The sequence below is a fragment of the Mycteria americana genome, chromosome 17 (assembly GCF_035582795.1).
Source record: "Mycteria americana isolate JAX WOST 10 ecotype Jacksonville Zoo and Gardens chromosome 17, USCA_MyAme_1.0, whole genome shotgun sequence".
Classification (NCBI taxonomy): domain Eukaryota; kingdom Metazoa; phylum Chordata; class Aves; order Ciconiiformes; family Ciconiidae; genus Mycteria; species Mycteria americana.
This window is the reverse complement of record NC_134381.1, coordinates 9,212,843-9,234,221: the sequence shown is the minus strand read 5'-3', so window position 1 is coordinate 9,234,221 and position 21,379 is coordinate 9,212,843. Positions and strand designations below refer to the sequence as shown.

General features: G+C 46.7%; 2 protein-coding genes across 8 annotated transcripts in view; one reads left to right on the top strand and one right to left on the bottom strand.

Moving 5' to 3' along the window:
* Positions 1-3,812: 3,812 nt before the first annotated feature.
* GFI1B (growth factor independent 1B transcriptional repressor) lies at positions 3,813-13,882 on the bottom strand. Of its 2 annotated transcripts, XR_012778230.1 has the most exons (8): positions 13,728-13,882; positions 8,292-8,420; positions 6,602-6,748; positions 5,780-6,042; positions 5,374-5,511; positions 4,739-4,904; positions 4,007-4,269; positions 3,830-3,845 (listed from the first exon to the last, which is right to left on the bottom strand). XR_012778230.1 is itself a non-coding variant. In XM_075519835.1 (7 exons), the coding sequence occupies exons 2-7, from the start codon at positions 8,404-8,406 to the stop codon at positions 4,091-4,093; spliced, it is 1,008 nt and encodes a 335-aa protein (XP_075375950.1). In that variant the 5' UTR covers positions 8,407-8,420; positions 13,728-13,882; the 3' UTR covers positions 3,813-4,090. The 2 variants fall into 2 exon arrangements, 1 of the variants encoding a protein (XP_075375950.1); XM_075519835.1 differs by having other exon boundaries at positions 3,813-4,269.
* Positions 13,883-18,440: 4,558 nt separating this feature from the next.
* Positions 18,441-21,379, top strand: part of TSC1 (TSC complex subunit 1) — a 28,961-nt gene continuing 26,022 nt past the window's right edge. For 3 of the 6 annotated variants that reach the window (XM_075519871.1, XM_075519870.1, XM_075519866.1), the window contains exon 1: positions 18,671-18,763. The gene's annotated coding sequence lies outside the window, so the exon portion shown is untranslated. Of the gene's footprint in view, positions 18,571-18,665; positions 18,764-21,379 lie in introns of those variants that run through there. The other 3 variants (XM_075519867.1, XM_075519869.1, XM_075519868.1) reach the window with 3 other exon arrangements.

Below are 21,379 nucleotides of genomic sequence, written 5' to 3'. Positions count from 1 at the left end.
CTCATTTGCTAAACAAAACAGCCCAAAGACCAGGATTTTCTTTCCCCAGCAATAAAGGGAAGAAGGTGTGAAGAGGACTGGGGAAGTGCAGGATACAGGGTGGGCGTGGAGAGAGGCAAAAACAATCAGCTCTTTCTTTAGCCACAAAGATTAGTTGAGATTTTGCTTTTTGTTATCTGTTTCCTTGATTGACCAACCAGAATGTTTTTTTGATGCAAGGGGAGATGGTGGGAAAGGGGTTGTTTTCAGAGCGGTCAGAACTGGGGAGGATTTGCATGTTTGGAGAGCAAGGCCAGGTGTGTTTGGAGTTGGTGACAGCCAGGGCCTGATCCTGACAGGTGCTGAGCATCCTTGGGTACCCATTGTGTGGATTCAGTAGCTCCAAGGATCAGGGAAGCCCCTTGCCCGCTCCATGCCGCAGGCCTGCCCATGGCTGGTGCCATGTTGGGAGGGGAAGGCTCTCCCCCAGCCTGGTGTGGCAAGGTTTGGGCAATGCCAGATCTGCTTCCTTCCTTCCTTCCTCCTTCACCTGCATTTCCAGAGCTTCAGGCGGTGCAGAGGAAAGCCCAGGGAACCATGCAGAATGCCGCTGTCACCTCCTGAGGCTCCGGTCCCTCCATCTTCCTCCCAGGAGACAGCTCTCCCTGATCAGGGAATGCAGGGAACAAGAGGCTGTGGGGCTCTGCCTAGTTTTCCTCTGGGCTGCTGACATCCATATGCCCAAAGGAAGGATGGGGCTCAGGGAGAAAGGAGGCAGGTGGTGTTACCTGCTTGTCTGAAAGTGGTACCTAGTCGTTCTAGGGGAAGAAGCTGTAGTGCCTTCGTGGAAAACTGCAAGTTAATTCCCTCTCCTCTTCCTCCCTTCTCAGGTCACCTTCTCACTCTGGCTGTACCATCTCACTGGTGCCCTCGCCAGCTGGCCTCCATCCACAGCCTGTGTTTCTGCAGATATGCTCCCAGCGCCTGCGGGAGTGGCTCAGCCTGGCCGCTCCGGGCTGCTTTGGCCCCAGACATGTTTTCCCGAGCGCGGCTCTGCAGCGGCACGCTGCCTAAGGCCACCCCAGCGCGTTTCTCTACTCGCTGCCCATCCATCTAAAGCAGTCCTTGCATCTCCTGGGGATGTGCTCGCCAGGCTCCTCACAAGTATAAGGGTAGGGCTGACACTGTCTCCTCCAGTGTAACTGTTCTTCAGTAGTCTCTGGGCTCAGTAACCACAATAACGGGGAAAGCAGCTGCCTGCCCTAGAGGAATAAAAGACAGGACTGGGGTGATCTGTGCATTGTTAGGAGGGAGAAGCAGGCTGGAGAAGCACAGCCTTAGGACAGAAGACCCTAGCTGCCCATTGAAGGTTATATCTCCTCCATACCATGGAAATCAAAGATAGGAATGGAAATCTAAAGGATAGCCCTTGTTCAGCGGGCTCAGAAGAACCAGCTGTCTGATTTGTTTTTATGAGTGGTTTTACAGGCAGTCTTGCTACGGTGCTGATCAGCGTGTGCCAGCACTTCCCTCCAGAATGGCCAAAACTGGGGAGCTTCAGATGAGTCAGACACACCTGCTGTCCCCAGGACACGGACAGGGAAGTCGGTGGTGGTGTGCCCGTGTGTTTTAGGGCTGGAGGGCATTAGCTCCTGAGCAGTTCAGACGCTGACATGCTCTTTAAATATTTCTGTTTGCAGATTTGTGGAGGACAAGGGGAATAACAAACACACTTTGCATTTTTGGCACCAGCCTTAATAAGCTGAAATGACTTTACCTTGAGTAAGGCTTGTGCATATGTACATGTGTGAGAGTGTTCACATGTGTGTGTGTGCCTGGTGTCACGGTCAGGACCTGGGGACCAGTCCCCTAAGCTCAGTTCTGTCACAGGTTATACACCTCCCCTGGAGTCCCTGCCCTGACCAGGAAAGGACAGCAGAGTTTTAACGGGGGCTTTGATAACACCGTCTGCCGGGCATGCAATCCCCTGTCATCCGATGTGGTTGTAGCTGCACAGCCCTCTTGCTCTGGGGAGCTGGCTTGCTGCCTGCCTGGGGCTCTGCACAAATCTGTCTCTGACGATGAATGTCCCCTGATCCCAGGCTTTGAGTGTTGTTCATGGCTGTTCTGCAGTCGATAGGTCCCCGCTCCCTGAATTTGTCTTCTTTCACATCAAAGTTTGGGAGCCCTGTTCTGCATGTGAATTTCCATCTTAATTTCCACTCAAACCGTATGGGGCAATGCTGTACTCTTTCCCTTCTCCTTTTCCCCTCTATCCCCACTGCCTGCATGTCCAGAGCCAAGTATGAGCCTTTCTTGAAATGGATGTTTTTAACATGAAATACAGTGTATTAGCCCAGTTACTGAGAGGGAACAGATTTATCAGATAAATCCCAGCAGGCCTGTACATGTTGTCACTGTCTGGTATAGTGCAATAAAAATATACATTAGGATAAGTATAAATACATATTTACAGTGTACAAGTAAAGCCAGGAGTACGGACTTTGTTTTGAGCTTCCAGAACACATATTAATGACTAACAGCTTAGGCACAGCATAAAACAGGGGCGAGTACATTTTAGGTCTTAGTCAAGAGACTGGCTTTGGATTTACAGCAGTGAGGGCAGGACAGACCTCTTCTCTCCTGGCAATAAATGAATTTTCCACTTGGACTGTTTCTTCTTTGCCCATGATGGCAGCCTTCCTTCATAAGAAACGGCTAGTGCCACAGGCCATTCTCCAGGCTACTTCCCACCAGTGTCATTGTCCAAGGCCATGTGTTCAGGGATGTGGTTATGGAGTGGACTGTGTGCTGCTACAATGCCCCGCTTAACTGAAAGCACTTGTCCTTTTAATGCTATAATAATACTTTGTCCTTTCTGTTAAGAACTCAAGGGACTCTACAAACCTGAGCAAATGGCTCCACATCTCCACCAGGAGGGGTGGAGAAATAAAAGCCCAGTGCAGTGACTTGCCAAAGGTTATATAGTGAGAACGTAGCAGAGCTTGGAGGGGAACTGGCTCTTTACTTGTTCCAGTGCTTCGCTTCAACCCCTAGACCTGGAAGAAGGAGGAGGAAATACCACTGCTCTGTTTGTATAGTATTTGTAAGGTACTCACATACTATGGCAATGTGTACAGGCTAGGTCACTTCCTCCTTTAAGAGAGTGGCTGGAAAGCCGAACTCTGGCCCTTGACTCCAATATCCAAGGGCCATTCCTGACCATGCAGTGACACAGGGTTGCCCAGGACAGCTCTAAGCTGGTATGTCCAGCATGCAGTGAAATATTGTGGGACATACCAGCCCGGATTCCAAGAGCAGCCAGTCTCGCATGGTACTGACACATGGGGCTTATTAGCTTATGCCTAGTGCTGTGGCATGGCTCTTCCCGGAGCTCGCTTGGCTGCCACTAACCCAGGGATCTTTGCAGTATGGTGCATATGAGGAATGCATTTAGAAACCCCTGTTATCAGCCAGGGATAGGAGCTGTTTTTTCAGTATTTTCCTCCTACTCCAAGCTAAAAATACAACACAGTTAACTTGTCATTCGATCACAGTAAATGCTCCGCTGAAAGAAAATGACTCTAGGTGTCTGTTGCCAGAATTTATGACCTGGGCAAGTCTCTGCAGAAGCCTTGTCCAGGTTGAACGCAGCTCACTGAATACAATCTATTTGCATGCCCCAGCCTTATCTTCCTAACCATCGAAGCAGACCATGGTTACAGCACTAGCTTGGCACAGATTGTTGCTGCCACTTGTCCAGGAGTTCCCACCTCACTGCTGGTCAGTCTGATGAACTGAATTCTGCATGTGGTGGAAATCCAGAGTTTGCATTTGAGCAGGTGATGTCAGATCTGGGCTGGTACCTGTTGTAATTGAAAAGTGAGAGGTCCCACAGGTTTCTTTGTCATCTACTGGGATGTGCAAGGCCCTGGGGTGCCAGAACATCAAAGCCAATGACATGACTTTGCCAGTCCCCAGGGGAACATAGGAAGCCATACGAGCTTTATGAGGTGGGCAGACCCACGCTGGATGGCAATGCTGGGGAGCGTCGTCTTCCCTGGAGCATGCACTGGCAGTGGGGGCTCCAGCAAAGACCTGGAGCCATCCCTCACTTGAGACTGTGTTGGGTCTCTCGGTGCCTCCGTAGATCCACCTTGCGCTGGAAGCCCTTGGCACAGAGCTCACAGCTGAAGGGCTTGAAGCCAGTGTGCTTGCGGCTGTGAGTGATGAGGTTGGAGCTCTGGCTGAAGGCTTTGCCGCATACCTGGCATTTGTGGGGCTTCTCCCCTGCAGGGCAGAGAAAATGGTAAGAAACACTTTGACAGATGAGAGAAGGGAGGTAGAAATGCTCTTTAGCAGACGCAGGCCTGACTGGCTATGCTTGGGCATCAGGGTCCTGCCAGTGCAGCTGTCCTGCTAACGCGCCTGCACTCTGATCCAGCGCCAGAGGGTGAGAAGAACCAGAGGCAGTCCTCTCCAGCTGTGTGGCCCATGCCCTGTCGGCATCCAGGGCTGGGTACAACCACGACATGCACTGGAGGCTGGTCAATAACCACCTCCCTGTCACACAGAGGAGGACACACATCTCAGTGATGCTTACACCTTCTGCTGTCTTACTGCACAGGGAAGAATGACTTTCCAGTGCCTCTGGACACTTATCCCCGGTCCAGTATCTCTGTGTCTGGGGACTATGTATGTGTATCAACACGATGGACTCTAATTTGCGTTTGCTTATTGGGAATATTTTGTTTCTCACCGGTGTGGATGTAAGTGTGTTTCTTCATATCCGACTTCTGGTGGAAGCGCTTGCCACAGTATTGGCAGGGATAGGGCCGTGTGTCTGAATGGATCAGTAGATGAGTGGAGAGGGTGGAGGAACGTTTGAATGTCTTCCCACACATCTTGCACTCAAAACTTCTTTCCTGTTAGGGAAAGAAAATCATGGGATGTCTGTGGCTGCAAGACATGTGACAGAGCTTGAAGAGTGTTAAGAGTGTAATAGTAGATTTGATAAGCAAATCTCCTCAGCTCGTGGACTGATATGCTAGGTGCAGTACAAAAAGAATGTGGGGAGGGTTACTTACGGAAATTGATTACATCTTGTGATCCAAACTCCTGCGGCCTTTAGGAGGAGGCAAGGCACAGAAGAACCAGTAGCTACGATCCCTCCCTCCCATCCAAGGAATTCTCAAGGGCAGTCTGAGATTTGTGAGACCAAGATCTATGATCTGTGGTCTTCAGAGCTCCTATCATTGTCATTGGGTGCCACAGGAAAGCCACCGTGTTAGTAACCTAGGAAATGTCACTTGCCTTATAATGGAGTAAGCAACAGCTAAGGTCCAAGCACTCATGAGCTCTGGAGAGCTGGTTCTCTGGAAACATGCTACCCACCTGGGAGTGAATATTGGTGTGCTGCTCCAGGCTTACAGCATGTCCAAAGGTTTTGCCACATACTTCACAAGCAAAGGGACGGGTCCCACTATGAGACCTTCGGACATGGACCTCCAGTCCATGGGGAGTGGAGAATACCTGCAAAACAAAATGCCAGTGACTTTTTGACATGAGGTAGCTGTGTCTCCATCTCTGTTTTTAATTCCTTCTCTTTATTTGATTCTTCCCTCTCGTGGGCCATGTGAACTGCATCATTCCTAGCGTCCTTGTCGCCAGTCAGGAGAACAAGTAGGTACACATTTTGAGCCGTATGCATCGCACTTTGGTGCAACCCAGTGAAACACTGATGTATGCAATGAAAATCACTCCAGACCCTCCCCATCCCTGAGGTTCTCCTGTGACACACCTTGTTGCACTTCATACAGTGGTAGGTCTCCATGTCCGAGGAGTAATGCATGCTGTAATCCAGAGGGGGCTCGCTGCTTGGCAGGAGGTGGCTTCCGTACAGGCTAACTGGGTGGTCCAAGAGGGCTGACTGCATGGTGGAAGACATCTGTCGGTAGCTGTATGGCAAATGGAAAGCATCCCAAGAAAAGCCGGATTTGTAGAAGGTAGGGGTGCTTGTCGTGTTAATGCAGTCTTTGATCTGCAGACCTGGGATGGTCATCTCTGAGTTTGCAAAGGAGAGGGAGAAGCGAGTGTCATGCCGTTGCCTGCAGCTCGGCACCAGTAAAAAAGCTCCCCAGGTACCATACCCCATTTAATGGCCTGCCTGACCTTGGGAGTTGCAGTTGATAACTCCTTCTTTGATTCAAATCGTGATCCCCACACAAAGTTCCTATTATGACTTTGATTTCAGTCTGAGGAAATTTTAGGGGAGAGGGGATGCTAAAGGAATATTAACCCCCCTACTAGCCCTGCTTTATGCGGTGTTTGAACAAGTATGATGTGGCCACCTGCCTTGACCCATAGAGCACGGAATTGCATTAGTCCTTGAGTTTTGGAGGCTCACTCATTGGAAATCATAGCATCATCCTTCAGGGAGATGCTGATCTAGACCAGAATCGTAAAGGGAAATACAGAATGCTGTCGATGAGCTCTGCTTGGGACAAGTTTGACCACTGATGTCAAGAGCTGCCATTTACTGAAAATCTGGACCCAGTTGTAGGGGTTCAATAAGCCAGCCCAGCCCTGACCTCTTTTGCAAGTGTGGTCTTGGGTAGCAGACCTTGAGCTGAAGGGCCTGGCAGCATCCTGCTCAGGTACTGGACAGGGACACTTTCTTCTTTCAGTTCAGATGGGTCCTTTTCTTGTTTTGGAACCACACATTCTAGGTCCTGTTTCTTGATGTCCTCCGGTGTCTTGTCTCCTATGGCTGTAATCACACAGTATTGTCACAGTTAGTTTATTCTAGCTGTTAAGAGAAGAGTCTATTAAGGTGGGTTTTGTATTTATGTATGAACTCATGCTCAGATACATGAGCCCATGCTCAATCCCCTGAATAAATGCAGAGTGGTGCAATCAGCACGGCAATCAAGGTCTTTCCATTGCTGACAAAGGGAAATTCCAAGCAGGATGAGATAGGCAAGGTAGAGGGGGGCAGGAAGAAATGATAGGACACTTGATACCCTGTATAGTTACAGAATATTAACCATAGAAGGCCACATACCTGTAAGAATCATTTCCCTATTTTAAAACATTTTCACTTGTGCGGGTAACTAACAATCACTAACTTATTAACCTCCCCACCCCTCTCCTAAGAGAGTTCGGTATTGTTAACCTGAATTTATGGACAGCCAAGGAGGGAAGCAGAGAGGGGAGGTAACTGCTTACGCAGTTGCAAAGGTGACCACAGAGCCTCGTCTCCTCCTGCCCACACTTCCATTTCTCCATGCTTGTCCCAGCCCTTAGAGAGACCAACCAGCACTTGTTAGAAGTAGACTTTAGAGTAAGAATCTAAAATGGATAGAGGTTCAATACATGTGCCTGCTTTCTGCTGGAGGTGAGACTGGGCTGCTGAAGGACAGTATTCATCTGTCGTCCAAACCCTCTTGTGCACCAGAGAGACACAACAAATGGCCAAAGGATGATGGCAGGAATTGAAATTAAAATGTCACCTCCTTTCTTTTTTATCATACTTATCATAGGGCTGGACTCTAATTTGATAGCCAGGGCTAGAACAAAGGGTAAGTTGATCCTAGATTTGAATAAAGAACATTTGAATGGTGCCTGAAGGAAGAAGATAATTGCCCCGGCCCTGCGACTGCATGGACGGCTGTGGGAGAGCATGAACAGGGGCAGAGGGAGGACAGCAGGCACAGAGAGAAGCAGTGTTGGTTCGTGTTAATATAGCATATAGCAGCCAGCCCTTCACCTGTGAGTGCGTGGGACTCCTTTCACAGTCAGTGTTAGGGTATCACTAGTATCTTCTCACTCTAGCTGTAACCTTCCGTGCAAATCATGGGGAGGAGGTGGTAACACACTGAGGTAGAGAAGATGTAGGTCCAGAGAGAATGTGGACAGTGAACACAGCAAGCTGGAGATCGAGGTGGCAGGGCTGTGAGTTTGTAGAAAACTGACAACCAAGTGCAAGCTCTTTTCCCAACTGTTAGTTGCCTGAAGTTGGCCATCTTTCCCAAAAGTGACCAACTCCACACAGCAATCTTGTATCTCAAATCTCCCCAGCAACCCAGCAGGAAACAAAGGGAGGATCTAAATTCAGTTTCAGTGGGACAGCGTGGATTTGGCCTAGAGAAAGAGGGCACACAGTGGGGGATCAGTTTGTCCTTAGACTGACATCCCCGTGTGGAAGCCCTTAGTTGTTTTTTAGCTCACTCATCCCACTCCCTTAGCTTGCCTACGGAATTATCGATTTGCCTTCCTGCATTCTTACAAGCGTAGCTGATGGATTGACTCACCAGCGAAGGGAGAGGTTATTGGATTCCACGTGAGTATAGGCAGGTCATCTTCCACAAAGCGGTGTTGATGATAGGTATGAGCCTTTTTGCTCTTCACCAAAAAGGAACGTGGCATTTTCCATTCACTGCCTGGGCAGAAATATAGAATAACGGCAGGTAAATATCTGTGGTTTAGGGGGTAATTTCTTATTTGTTCCCCAGCACATCAGCTCCGTATGCAGCAGTGATGAGAAATAAAACCCTTCTACTGGGGAGACGTAGAGTTCAGCTCAAAGGTCCCTCCACCCAGTTGAAGAGCAGGGAGTGCTTGCGTGGGTTTAGGTGCTTGATGGATTTCAGCTCTGGGGAAAATACATAGCTGTGGAGGGGGCTAAGCAAAACAGCTTATTGCCAGATAGTCTCTGCCACTGAACATAGAGATGGGACTGCAGATCGAAGATGGGATTGCAGATTACAGTACACCCCATAAAAATTACACTTCATAACCTAGCCCTAGGTTGAGGCAAAGGATTACTGCTGTCTTTATATTGTAGGTGGAGGAATAGAGGCATGCTTAAATTGAGTGCTGTGTTACAGACCAAAACTGTTTCTGTGGCAAAGATACATCAGAACCCGGAATCTCTCTCTTGTAGCTCTCTGCTCTGGCTACAGGACAAGGTGCATCTCTGACCTTACCCTCCCTGAGAGGATGCAGTGGGCACCATGGGCTGGAGACCGCCCCTTTGAGGAAGGGTCTCTCTTAGCGTTTGTACCGCACCTAGAAGAGTGCAGTCCCAAGCCATGACATGGGCTCCTCTGTGAAATTGCTACACAAATAATAATTATAAAAACAACATGGATAATAGGAGAGATGCAGTGGAAAATCCCGGCAGCCATGATGCATGGTGGGTTTCCTTCTTGTTGGCCGTAGCTTGAGTATTTTGTATTCTGGCTGACAAACAACAGTCAAGCAGAGGCAGAGCAGAAGTGCTGGGGAAGAGAGGTTACCTTTTGGATCTGACTCAAATATTGCAGACCGTTGAAATGACGGGTTAGGAACAAACATAAAATGCTGAAATTTAATCATACAAAAGTCTCTTGCAATGCATCTGTTATCTTGACTACCCAGAACCCAGCCCGCCCTGTGCCCGCTCCCCATGGCTAGTAACTGTTCTCATGTAGGCAGTATGACAACAGGCTCGACGCTGTGTATGGCAATATCAGCTGGCGCCTTATTTGCATATGTATTTGCATTTTCCCTTGTAAATGTTCAGGATAGTAGCACTAAAAGCAAATCTTGCTATATTTCACATGAAAAGTCAGCAGTAAGTCCTGGCTCTCTGTTTATGAGCATTATTAAGTTGGTTTTTGTCCTGAGAGCAGTTGAAGTGTAGCCTACTTACTTACTAAAAAAGAACAAAGTTTGCTCCTGTTAAGTAGGAATGACCCGAAATGTCTGTCTAAGTCAGGACAGAGCAGTGTGGGCTCCTGGAATCCCAAACAGCCAGGGACGGAAAAGGTCTGCTCCCTAGGGTTCAGAAGTACCCGCACTACTCCTACATGCTAAATATAATTATGTAGCCCAGCGGTGTTTTATTTAAGGGTCTGAGGGCCAGATTTGCAGAGGTGCCTCCGGCTGCAGGTACATGTACTGTGGGATTCCCACAGCGAGGTCTGCTGTGGACAGGTGGATTGCCAAACCCACTGTTGTCTGTGAGTCCCGTGCTCACCAGCCCAGCTGCCTTTGGAAATGCAGTTATAGCTGTCTTTTTAAATCCGGTCCAGAATTCCCACTGTTTCTTCTATGACTTCAGGGATAACTCTTGGTGTCTCTAGTAATTTTTTTCTTCTGAAATGACTCACCTGTTTTTCTTCATCTTTTTCCAAGAAATTTGCATGTAACTTGAGATGAATAAGAGAAAACAGAGGCCAAGAGTAGATTTGTTAATTTAATTTTAGAAAGAGGACAAAACAGTACTGAGAATGAACCGTAAGTATGCCCTTGAGGGAAGTACATTGCTGTATTTACTCTTCTGTAACTCTCTAATGAGGTTCTTTCTAAGTATCGTAAAGTGTATCTCTGCCTGGCGAAAGGCTGCATGCACAGAAATACCTCCAGCTCGATACAAACACAGGCGCGTTCTGCGATGGGCATAACCCTTCTAGCAGTGTGCTCTGCTTAGCCTGTGCACCTCGCATCCCAGCAGAAGCGCTTAGCTCAGAGGATCTCACTGCTCTGGTCAGTCCCAGATGGAGTATCCGTGCATGGAGCCACACTCAGCAATACAGACGTGCCCCAAGTTAAAGTCTTGCCGCAAACCCTTTATACATGGAATTTCCACTCATGTCAAAGGGATTTTCCCATGTGGTGGGGCAGGACTGTGTCCACAATGGAGGGTATTCATACCAGCAAGCTTTAGGAATCTGATTTCTCCGCCTGAATTAACCAGTTGATTGCCCTGGGCTTCCTACACAGCGGAGGAAAAGGCTCTGGCAGCGGGTAACTCTGAATGCAGGGTGAAAGCATGCACGCGGCAGTGCCTGCTAGAAAAGTTACTCTGCCCACCGGCTAGAGGACCCCAAGGCATGAGCCGGACAGCTTAGCCAGGTAAATTAGAGGACTGGAGATGGGTGGCATAGGCAATCTTGCAGTGTTTATGGTAGTACCCATACGCTAAGTACACAAAGGCGCTAAGTACAGCCCCTCTTTTCTGATGGCGGTTGAAAGTAGATGCACATGAATCAATGGGATTTTTCTGCATGTGTTTGCCCCAGCATATGTAAAAGTCAAATTTGGTCCAGTATCTTGACTGCTGATAAGGGCCTCTACTGAGCACAACGATATTTAATGCACTACTGAACGTTACAAAAGGAAGTTACCTTCCCCCACCCCATTTTACAGAGAAAACAGGAACTGGGAGCCCAAAGCATAGTTAATTAACAACTGCATTGGACTGTCTTTGTGATTCACACAAGCAGGTTAGAGGAAAGCTAGAAGCACAGATTGTGAGAGAAAAAATACTATCGCTCCTTGAAACTCAAGATTATCAGCAGCAAGTGATCAGCTGCTGCTAATGGCTAGCTGTATTTCACAGGGAAAGTAGCGCTATGGACAACAGACCCCACTACGTCTTAAAGCCATTGAAGCTTCCAACAGAATCCAGCTTCAACCTTTTGCTAAAAATTAAACTTTATTTTTATGGAGTCTGTTCCTGCCAGCCCCTGTGGCAGCAGTTTCTACCTTAACTGGCAAGTGCACGAGGGAGTTCATTGCTTGGGCAGGAGTGCCTATCCAAAATGGAAGTGTCGTGGCATTTTTTGGATTCAATACAGGATATAAAATCAGTAGCCGGCTAGAATTGACATTCTTATTTGTTTGCCATTCATGTATCTCTACAATAATGTTGTAGTAATCTGCCCTGAGGAAAAGACAGCCAGAAGGACCCAAGGGAAAATAACCGGCTTCACTATTTTGGGTACCTAACTTGAAGCACCTTAGAAGAGCTTCTTTTACCAGTTGTAAGTTCCCCAGTCAGATCTGAAAGCGGACCCAGCATTCGCGTGTTCCCCTCCTGTGTTCGAACTCAAAGTTCCTTCATCCTCAGTGATGCTCTCTGGTGATTTTGCAGAGTATCACATGTAAAACTGTAATGTAATACTGAAACACTGGAGATTGTGCAAGAACCAAATTAAAAGGGGGTTTTTTTAGGGGGTGGTTTCTGACTTCAGGATCCTAATTCACTTGATCCTATGTTCCTCGGGAAGCCCAGTGCCCAAAAAGACAGGATTGGGCCCTTTGATGTAATTTAGAAGAAATTCATATTCTCACTGAATTAGATTACGGAGCTGTTCTCTCTGGTTCCTTCAGTGAGACGATCCATAACATGAAACACCGTATTGGGGAACAGGTATTTGCAGGATTGTGCCACGCTGGATCAGGAACCCAACCTGTAGCATAAGTTCCATTCTAAAGCTGACTTTCATTCTCCTCTAAATTCAAGTAATCCCATTTCCAAATTTACAAGGTTAATTGTAGAGCTGAAACTCTTTTTCCCACTACACTCAGAGGAAATACTTAATTTTAACTTGCAATTGATATATGTCTTCATATAAGTTGATGAGTGTACAAAGTTTTAGGCTAAAAGAGGCGTATTTCCTTCCCATTGCTTAATTTATTTAAATCTTAATATTGCTTTTTTTCTGTTCTTTCTGGCAAAGGTGAAGCTTCCAAAAACAAAGAATAGTTTGTCTTTCAGAAGACTACATTTTTGAAGAAAAAAGCAGAAAACAGAACACAAGCTGTGTCTGAAGTTTTTAAGAGCCCAAATAAAATAAGAGGGTTTATGGACTCCTGACTCTTTAAACATAAAGTCATATTCAAAAAGAATTTCAGTTCTTTACAACAAAATTAATCATGTCTTCACTAGTCCACCCTTGCAAAATCAAATGTACTTGGGGCAAGTAATTTGAATGTGGCTTTTTTAGTGGAAAAATGAGCAGAACATTTTTAATTCCCGTGGTAAGACTGGGCAAATGGACATTATGGCAGGGTAGCAAATTATGGTGGAAATTTTCTCCAAGAAGTGCAAGTGGAACGGAAACGCTTGTACATCTGTAGTATCTAGAAAAAATGTTTAGAATATAATTGCAGCATTAGTTCTTTAGAAACCTCATTTAGTTCCTAGTGATGTTGGGAATGCCACCGGCTTTAGCAAACTTTGCCTTAGGCTTCCATGGATAAGAAGACTTATATAGTGCAATCTAACAAGTTCTATATCCCCGTAACATATAGATGCACTTACTGTGTGAACTTGCAAATCATTTGTTTTCCTGCTTAACGTATTGAATCAATCTGGTGGTATATGAGGAGCGTCTATAAATAGCTAATTCCATATGCTAAAAATTGTTACACTTATCAGCATATACTTAGAAAGGATGGAAAAAGAATAAAATAAAAGATAGATTTGAAGCAAAAATCCTGAACAGGAGAGACTGAATTATCCTCTAGCAAAATTGGGATAGATTAATTGATGTCAGCAGAGGTGTGCTGTTTTCTGAATGTAAAGGTCTGGCCCTGTAAAAGAGCAATTAAAAGGAAAAATACAGTACGCCCTTTCCTCAATCCTTAAGTACAAAAGTCTACATCTGGAAACTGTTCCTGCTGCACGGAGCTTGCTGGGACGCAGGCATCCGAGACCATTGTCACATCTTTTATATTTTGTTCTCCTATTTTCACATGTGAGAGTGAAGTAAGTATATGATATATAATTTTAAAAGGTTTGACTCATTTAAGTAAACCATTATCATAAAGGAATCCTCAGGACAAGTGACTGAGGCAGTGGAGTATGTTACATATTTGCAAACACAAGCAAAGAAGAAGAAAAAGCTTAGAAAAACTTATCAGAGAAATGAGAAAAACAATGACATTAAAAGTGATTAAAAGAATAAATAAATCACCTGTTTGGGGGACTTTGCTTTACTGGATTCGCCTTGAAATCTCCCCAGACAAGCGAGACGTCGTCTTCTCTCTGGACTCCTCTTCCACTTTTTCACTTAGTCGCAGTCTGCTGAAATAGATACTTCTCCTTTTTTCTCTCTCTGTTTTTTTGCCCCTGTTCCCCTCCCTGATTTTTCAATCAGATTATTTGTGTCAAAATCTGGCGGTGAAGAAACAGCCAATAGAGAAGCAGAGCTCAGAAAGTATTTGCTTATCAAAACTTTCCAGGACTTTGAAAACTTGAAGAGAATTCACGATGCCCAGCTCGAAACCCTGGGGGCAGCACCCTTCACTTTCTGGGGCAGCTTCGCCTTCTGCAGGAGTACTCCTCTGTCATATTGACAAAGAGCATGACACGGTGAAATAATGTACCAAGCAGGCATTTGTTATTTTGTCTTTTCTTTAAAAAAAAAAAAAAAGGAAAGAATAGCTCTTAAGAAACCTGTATTTTTACACACGTTCATCCACGCATCATATCTTTCACAAACAGACACACCATCTGTCTCACATACACACACTCACATACTTCAGCCTCATAAACAAAACCATCTAGCACATATGCACAAAATTATTTTATTCCAGAATGGATCTTTTATCTCTCCAATTTCCAAGAAAAAAGGAATAAATACGTGCACAGTAATAACTGAAAAAGATGTGTGTTAATCAGCCTTTATTTTCCTAGGCATATGTGTCCTAGGCAATCCATACATATTTTAGGCATTGCTCTATCTATATGCAGCTGTATATAGGATATAAATACAGATTTAAGAAAGCTCATTAAGCAAGCTCATTAATAAGCATCTTTGCAAAAAGCTCTTCAAGAGCAATACTAAGAATTTGCACTTCTATCACTTGCTTTCAAAAAAGGTTTGAAAATGGGTTTGCGAATGTGCAATAATTGACTGCCAAACCCCCCTGTAAAGGCAGGGTGGAAGGCAGGAGAATGAAGCCGAGGCAGAGTGACTTTTCTCAGATCACCCGGTTGTTCTCTAGTAGAGGTGGGAACAGGAGCTGGAGAGCAGTGATTTTCTTTTGAGAATCCTTGGCCATGATGCTTATTTGGGGACAAACAAGGAGAGCTCATCTCCCCAGACGCTTGGGGTGGGGTGGGAAGTAATTCCTTGATTTCACCTATTCTCTGATGATCACAATCTTCCTGACTGTGCAAGTGCACAGTGGCATGGGCAGTATGTGCCCTCGGTTATCCCCTCCTGCGCTTACAGCACACTGTGCGTGGCTGGAATTGGGACAGCAAAGCTGCCTTCCAAGAAGTTTATAATTTAAGACGCATATAAGCATACAGGCAGCTGTTGAGTGCCAAGTACTAGGACATCACCGTCAGAGAAATGCCTTTATATCATGGAGTTTTTCTGCTCCCTGTGAGCTTTCAAATGCATTTCTCTTTTCTACAGTCGGTTGCATTAAACCAAGACTCAGTTTGGTCCCTTTTCCTACTGTAGCTCAGGGTGGCGAGAACACCGGGAAGCAATAACCTTTTTGCTGCCCTGCAACAGGATTGGCGGTAGGCTGGTGTTTCCCTGACGGAGCAGATGTGGTCCAGAGACACTTCAGATTCATAGCGGAGGTACTTTGCATCCCGCCGTGGCAGGCGGTGGTGCCAGGCGTGCTGGCCCTACCGCTCTCCGCCGGGACAGCCACAAGTCACAGCTCTTGTCATCGTGCCCTGTCATTGCCCCATGGCACCGGACAGGCTGTGCAATGGGGTTTGATGCAAGAGAGATAGAAGTGTAGATTTCACCCACATTGAGAAAGATTCAGATTTTGATCTTAACCCATCTGTCATTTACCGAACGTAATTAATTCTTGTTGTTTATAGAAGCAAACAAACCCTTTTCCCTCTCCCTCCTCCCCTCCTTATTTATCTAGCTGGGTTTTGCATGAAAGAAACGTTCCCAAAGCATTGTGCTAGCAAGCTGATTTGCATCCTCTTAAACACAGGCATTTGAAGGATTACATTTCCCACTACAAAAACAAGCATTGTAACAGAAAACTGAAATGTACATTGCAGCTTCAGGGTTTCATACAAGACAGTTACAAGAATTAAACAAAACAGGAAAATGACAAGCTGCTGAAAGGACTGAGATGTTATTTTATGAAACATCGGAGCCAGCTTCTGCTAGCACCCCTGAGCACAGACTTTCCGTTGACATAAAGTGCAAATGGCTGCAGAACATGGCTCTTAAACCAGAGACAGCAAAAGCAAGTCAGACACACAGAAAACCCCTAGAAAACTAGTTATGCAAAAAATCTAACAGCGTATTCAGTAAAACCTCACTGGCTAGCTGATTTCAGAGGTGCTCCAAAGAGCATTGGGCACAGGCCTTTGGAGAAGGAGGATGACTACATCTCCCAGTGTCAGTAACCTATGCATCAAGCAGCTGCAAATAAAACATCTGTATCAGCTGTTCTGCTTCCCCAAGTGGCCATCATCCCACAAAGCCCTGATATAATTGCATACAAACTGATCCCTGAGATAATGGGCACAGATACTCTTTTGTGACTATCGCTATCATCACTACAGCAGAATGCCTGAAGAGAGATGGGGACACTGCTGTGTCTGGTTCAGCGCTCACCCACCCCTTCTCCCTTTATTTTATTTCAGGAGTTCCTACGGAGCAAACAGTTGCAGGATGGGAGTGCAGTCAGCTATCACCGTGGCTTGTTGTGTTCTTACTCTTCCCTAGATTTCTGTTTATGGCTTCTGTCAAACTTAACACCTCTCCTCTCCATTGAAATCGCCATCAAAAGGCGACTTATACAAGCTGAATTAAAAAAACAGAGTGCTGGAGATGCATTTTGGGCTAGAAGGACCTTTGAGCTGACCCCGTGTGGTCATTCTTATTTTATGTTCTTCCTGTTGATACAATTTTCCCTGTTCTCTCTTCTTATTTCAGGGTCAGCAGAAAACGGATAGCCGCAGAGGGCTTATCTGGGCTCACATAAGCTTGTCCTGGCCCTGACCCACACAGGCCATGGTGGATGTACAGTGAATTCTGCTTGTATCTGAGGACAGTTTAATTTTGTGTATTGCTGTGAGTTCTTACTACATGTCATATGCTCCAGTGCATCCTAAGTAAATAGATTACTAAACATATAACTCAGTAATAATAAACAGGTTAATTATAACCCATCATGTCCATTCTAATGCAGTCATTTTCCCTTTCAAATCTAGCAGCAAACCCCTCCTGTAGCATCCATGTTTTCTTTGTCAATTTGAATGTTACGATAATTAAGTCACAGTAAAATAACACGACTAATTGCTTCCAGCTCTTTTCTGAAGCTCATCTTAATTTCCACTCTTTTCTGTGGCAGATTAAATAAACCTCTTCTGCACAGCAGGAAAAAAATACCATCGCTCAGTCCAGACTGTAATAAATATTAATTGCCAGGCATGAGGCAGGACTAGATTAAAAACACGCTGGCTCCAAGCAACTCTCTCTCATCCAGAAGCAGGATAACCTACTGCAGGTGCAGTGTGAAGGAACTCTCTCAGCCTTGCAGGGATGAGAGCTGTGAAACACCAAAGCTAATGCCACAGAAGTTAAAAATCAACCGATACCTCTCAGATGGGGTTCTAATCTGCTTTTATTTTCTTATATGCAGTTTCTACCCTGCAAATCAAAAGTCTGTGATTCCCACTGGCCTCTGAGGACACTTTATATGATTGAAGAGTTACATCAGCAGCTTGCCAAGCACCCTTGGTGCATCCCCACTGAACTGCTCCTCCTTGGAGAATGAGAAACGCTGAGACCCCGCCGGCCTGGGGACTGAAGCGTGGAGTTGAAAACCTGTTGGTGTGGCATACAGAACTGAAGGCCGGAGAACCTGCCCTGAGGTAATTTCCACTCTTCTTTCCTAAATTCTGGGTTTTCCACAAGGAAAAATAAACCTTATCTAGAAGGAAGGATGAAATGGTTTATGTTGTATAGTTGCTGCATTTCAGCAAAGAAAGAAAATAATCCTTGTCCATGGTTTGCATGAAGTGTTATGGGGTCCAAGATAGGAAGAATGAAACGAGCGTTGCACATTCACCAAGCAGAAAGCGGATCGACCTGCGGGTGCCTGCCCCGGCGTTTCCTTCTAGCACTTCTGCAGCACGGTACGCACGGCTGTCCCGTCAACGTCCCCCCACGCACACACAGGCACTTTCCAGACCTTTTATTCCCTTTCAGCACATTCACGCACTTAAAAAAAGCTCTTTCAGGCAGGAGCCTGGAACCACGTTCACGGCGCGGCCCGCGGAGCCGCCGCACGGCTGCCTCAGCCGGCCTGTCCCGAGGTAGGGCGGGAGGGAGGGGAGGGTGGCCGAGCCCAGGCCCGCGGGCACCCCCGGTCCCGATCCACACCCCTGGGCGCCACGGCCGGCTCGGCAGCGCGGGGGGAGGGGGAACAGGGAAAGCACAGGGTCCTCCTCGCTCGGGACCGGGACCGGGACCGGGACCGGGACCGGGACCGGGACCGGGACCGGGACCGGGACCGGGACCGGGACCGGGACCGGGACCGGGACCCAGCCGCCGTCCCGCGGGGCGGCCGGCGCGCTCCCCTCAGGCCGGACCTTGTTTACCGGCCGCCGCCCGGCCCCGCCCCGCCCCGCGTGACGTGCCCGCCGCCCGGAGCTCCCGGCGGCACCGCCCCCCGAATCACGCGACCTCTTCGTGACCGCATCGCTCTCGCGCCGAGATACCTCCGCCGCGGGAGACCGGGTGGGCGTGGCGGCCGTCACCCCACCCCTACTCCCCCATGGGGAGAAAGGCCCTTGAGGGGGAAGAGACGAGTGGGGCGGTGAGGGACCGGCGCGGCGTCGGGCGAGGGGGGAGTGAGGTGGAGTGGTGGGACTAGTTTGTGCGGCGGAGGGATTCGAGGGGAGAAGCGCCCTGTGACGGGAGGGGGGAGGGGGAGGCAGGGCCAAGATGGCGGCGCCCTGTGGGCTAGAGGAGCCCTGAGTGGTAAACAGCTGAGGGGAGGAGAAGGAGAGGTGAGTGCGCTGGGCCTCCTCCTTCCTCCCCCAGCGGGGCGAGAGCGGGGGCAGACGGGGGGGACGGAGAACAGAGAGAGGGGGGAGGTAGGGAGAGAGGGCTCGGGGAGGAGGCGGCAGGAGAAAGGGAAGGGGCCGGGGGGATGGGGAAGGCGAGGGTAAAGCTTGGGGGGGGGGGTGATGTTCCCCCCTCCGTCCCCTTTCCTTCGCCCCCTCCGTCCCCTTTCCTTCCCCTCAGCCGAATTTGCTCTTGGTCGCTGCTCCCCCCTCCCCGCGCCGCGGCGGGGCTGCCCGGGGGGACCTGCCCCCCCTCCCTCCCCCCAACCGGACCCCCCCCCCCCCCCCCCCCCCCCCGGCCAACGCGCCTGTTTAATTTTGCGGGGTTTATCGAAAAAGGTTCAGCACCTCCGTTTCAAACGCTGAGTAGCGATTTCCAGACTTCCCCTGCCTCAGTCACTTGCTGAGGAGGTTTCCTCGTCCGGGGTTAGGCATTACAGCAGTTGTTAAAAGTCTGTCCCCTTGGTGAGGAAGGCTTCTCTTGTTTCTTTGCTCGTGGGTAGGTAACGTGAAGTCAGGATGTTGTTTACTTCAAGAAAACATTTTGCTTCCTGTTATCACAAAGAACTTGGAAGACTGCAGTTCTGAAGTTTTCACCCTTTGTTTGCTATGGATGCAGCCTCTATCATTGTTTTATCAGTTTAGTCAGTGCTTCTCTCCTTGTTGTTTGTTTTGTGTTTTTTTTTTTAATGAGTCTTTTACAAGGCAATGAGTGAAAGAAAGAACATGCCTTAAAGGAGTATATGATTCAAAACCCATAGAAATTACACAGAAACTGGGATCAGGTTTTGTGTGCAGAACTGTTTCCAGAACTGCTGTTTCCAGAGAACCTTCCAGTGGATGCTAATACAGAAGGTTTTCGTTCTTTGTCTGGTCTGATCCTGTAGTTTCCTGACATTAACTTCTGTAGCAAGTTGTTAGAAATCCATCATAATCGAAGCACTACTGAAGTGATCCCATCACATGGAAAAATTCGTCTTCAGTTTACATGTATGAACAACTAGAAACCAAATCTTTGGAAACTCAGGAATAGTGGAAGCACTGGGAGTACAGACTTCTGTCTGCAGTTGACTTGACTTTGCTAAGCAGCAGTCAGGTACTCTGCTTATCAGAAGCAGCTATGCCACATTTAAGCTTAAAATAAAATCATGGCCTTAAAATCCTTTACTTGGTAAAACACTTCCTTAGTTTGTTTTTGTTTGTTCATTTGTTCTGGTTTTTTAGTTTTTTAACAGCCTAGTCAACCCAGTACTCAATTGCCTTTATGAGGAGTTGCATGGACTTACTCAGATGAAAATTTAGTCAGAATATTTAATGTGTCATGAGATAAGCTTTAATTAAAATGATTTTATCTTTGGCTGTGTTTAATCCTGGCTCCTTAACTCTTTGTTACTTGAGAATTTTTTGGTGACTAATAAAAAGTAGCATTATTAAAGGGTTCCCACGTGAGATATACTGTCCAATTGCAGATGTTTTGGTGTTTCAACAAACATTTGACTTTAGTAACTATTTGTGGTTTAAAATGAATGATGGCCCTATTTAGAGGTGGGCTGCTGGGATGTTGACTTGTACGGATCCCTGAACTTCTTGTAACTGCCAAACACCTTATATGAGCTGGTGGTGTGATTACCAAAGTCAGTCTCTATAAGAACCAAATAGCCTATAACACACATGTGTGCACACACGCGTGCACAAACATCTCTCTTTCTCTCTCTCTCTCTCTCTCTCTAAGGTACCTTATGTAATAAGCAAATCAAATAATCAAAGCACTTTTTAATGGTGGAGGCAGGGGAGGGTATGAGATTTTATGGCATGTTGCAGGCAGGTGTATATTTTTTGAAAGAATATTACAGCTTAGGATCTTGGTCTGGTATGTAGCTGCTATATTTTCATGTAGTTTAATAAACATAACAAGGACAAGTAATAATACTTCCTTTGTTAGCATAAGCATTTCTTTGGGTAGCACATTAAGATACAGAGCAAACTTCTTGCAGTGGTGAACTGCTATCACTTTCCTGGGTATTATTCTTTTTTGGTTTTAATTAAAAAGTTACACATCATTTGGTAGTGTTCTGTGTAAGGCCTACGTTAATTCTTGGAATAGTTAAAATGACTCGACTGAGTACACCGGGTAGTTTGCAGTGGTTTCAAGATTTACTGAACTGCAGCCTAACTCTTTGAATAAGTTTAAAAGTTTCTCTTGGTGGCAAAAAAACTGCCTTGGAGATTTAGAAGTCTTGCTCCTTGTGGTACCGCGAAGTCTAGAGCTCTCTGTTTACCTGTTTGTAGTTTTCAAAAGATTCCTTAGTTGAGCTTACTTTCCTTGTGTACTATTGAAATGGCATAGAAAAACAATGCTTGTTCTTATTTATTTATTTGCTATTAATATATGCAGTTGTGTATAAGGAATTGAAATAATTCGCTTTCAGGTTAGTAACTGGCTTGTTAGCATGGCTTCTGCCGAAGGGTTAAGTGTCAGCCCTATCATGTTTGGGCTTTTTTCGGTATGCATTGCTTTTAAACAATTTTCCCTCTGACAGAAATTTGATGGGTAGCAAT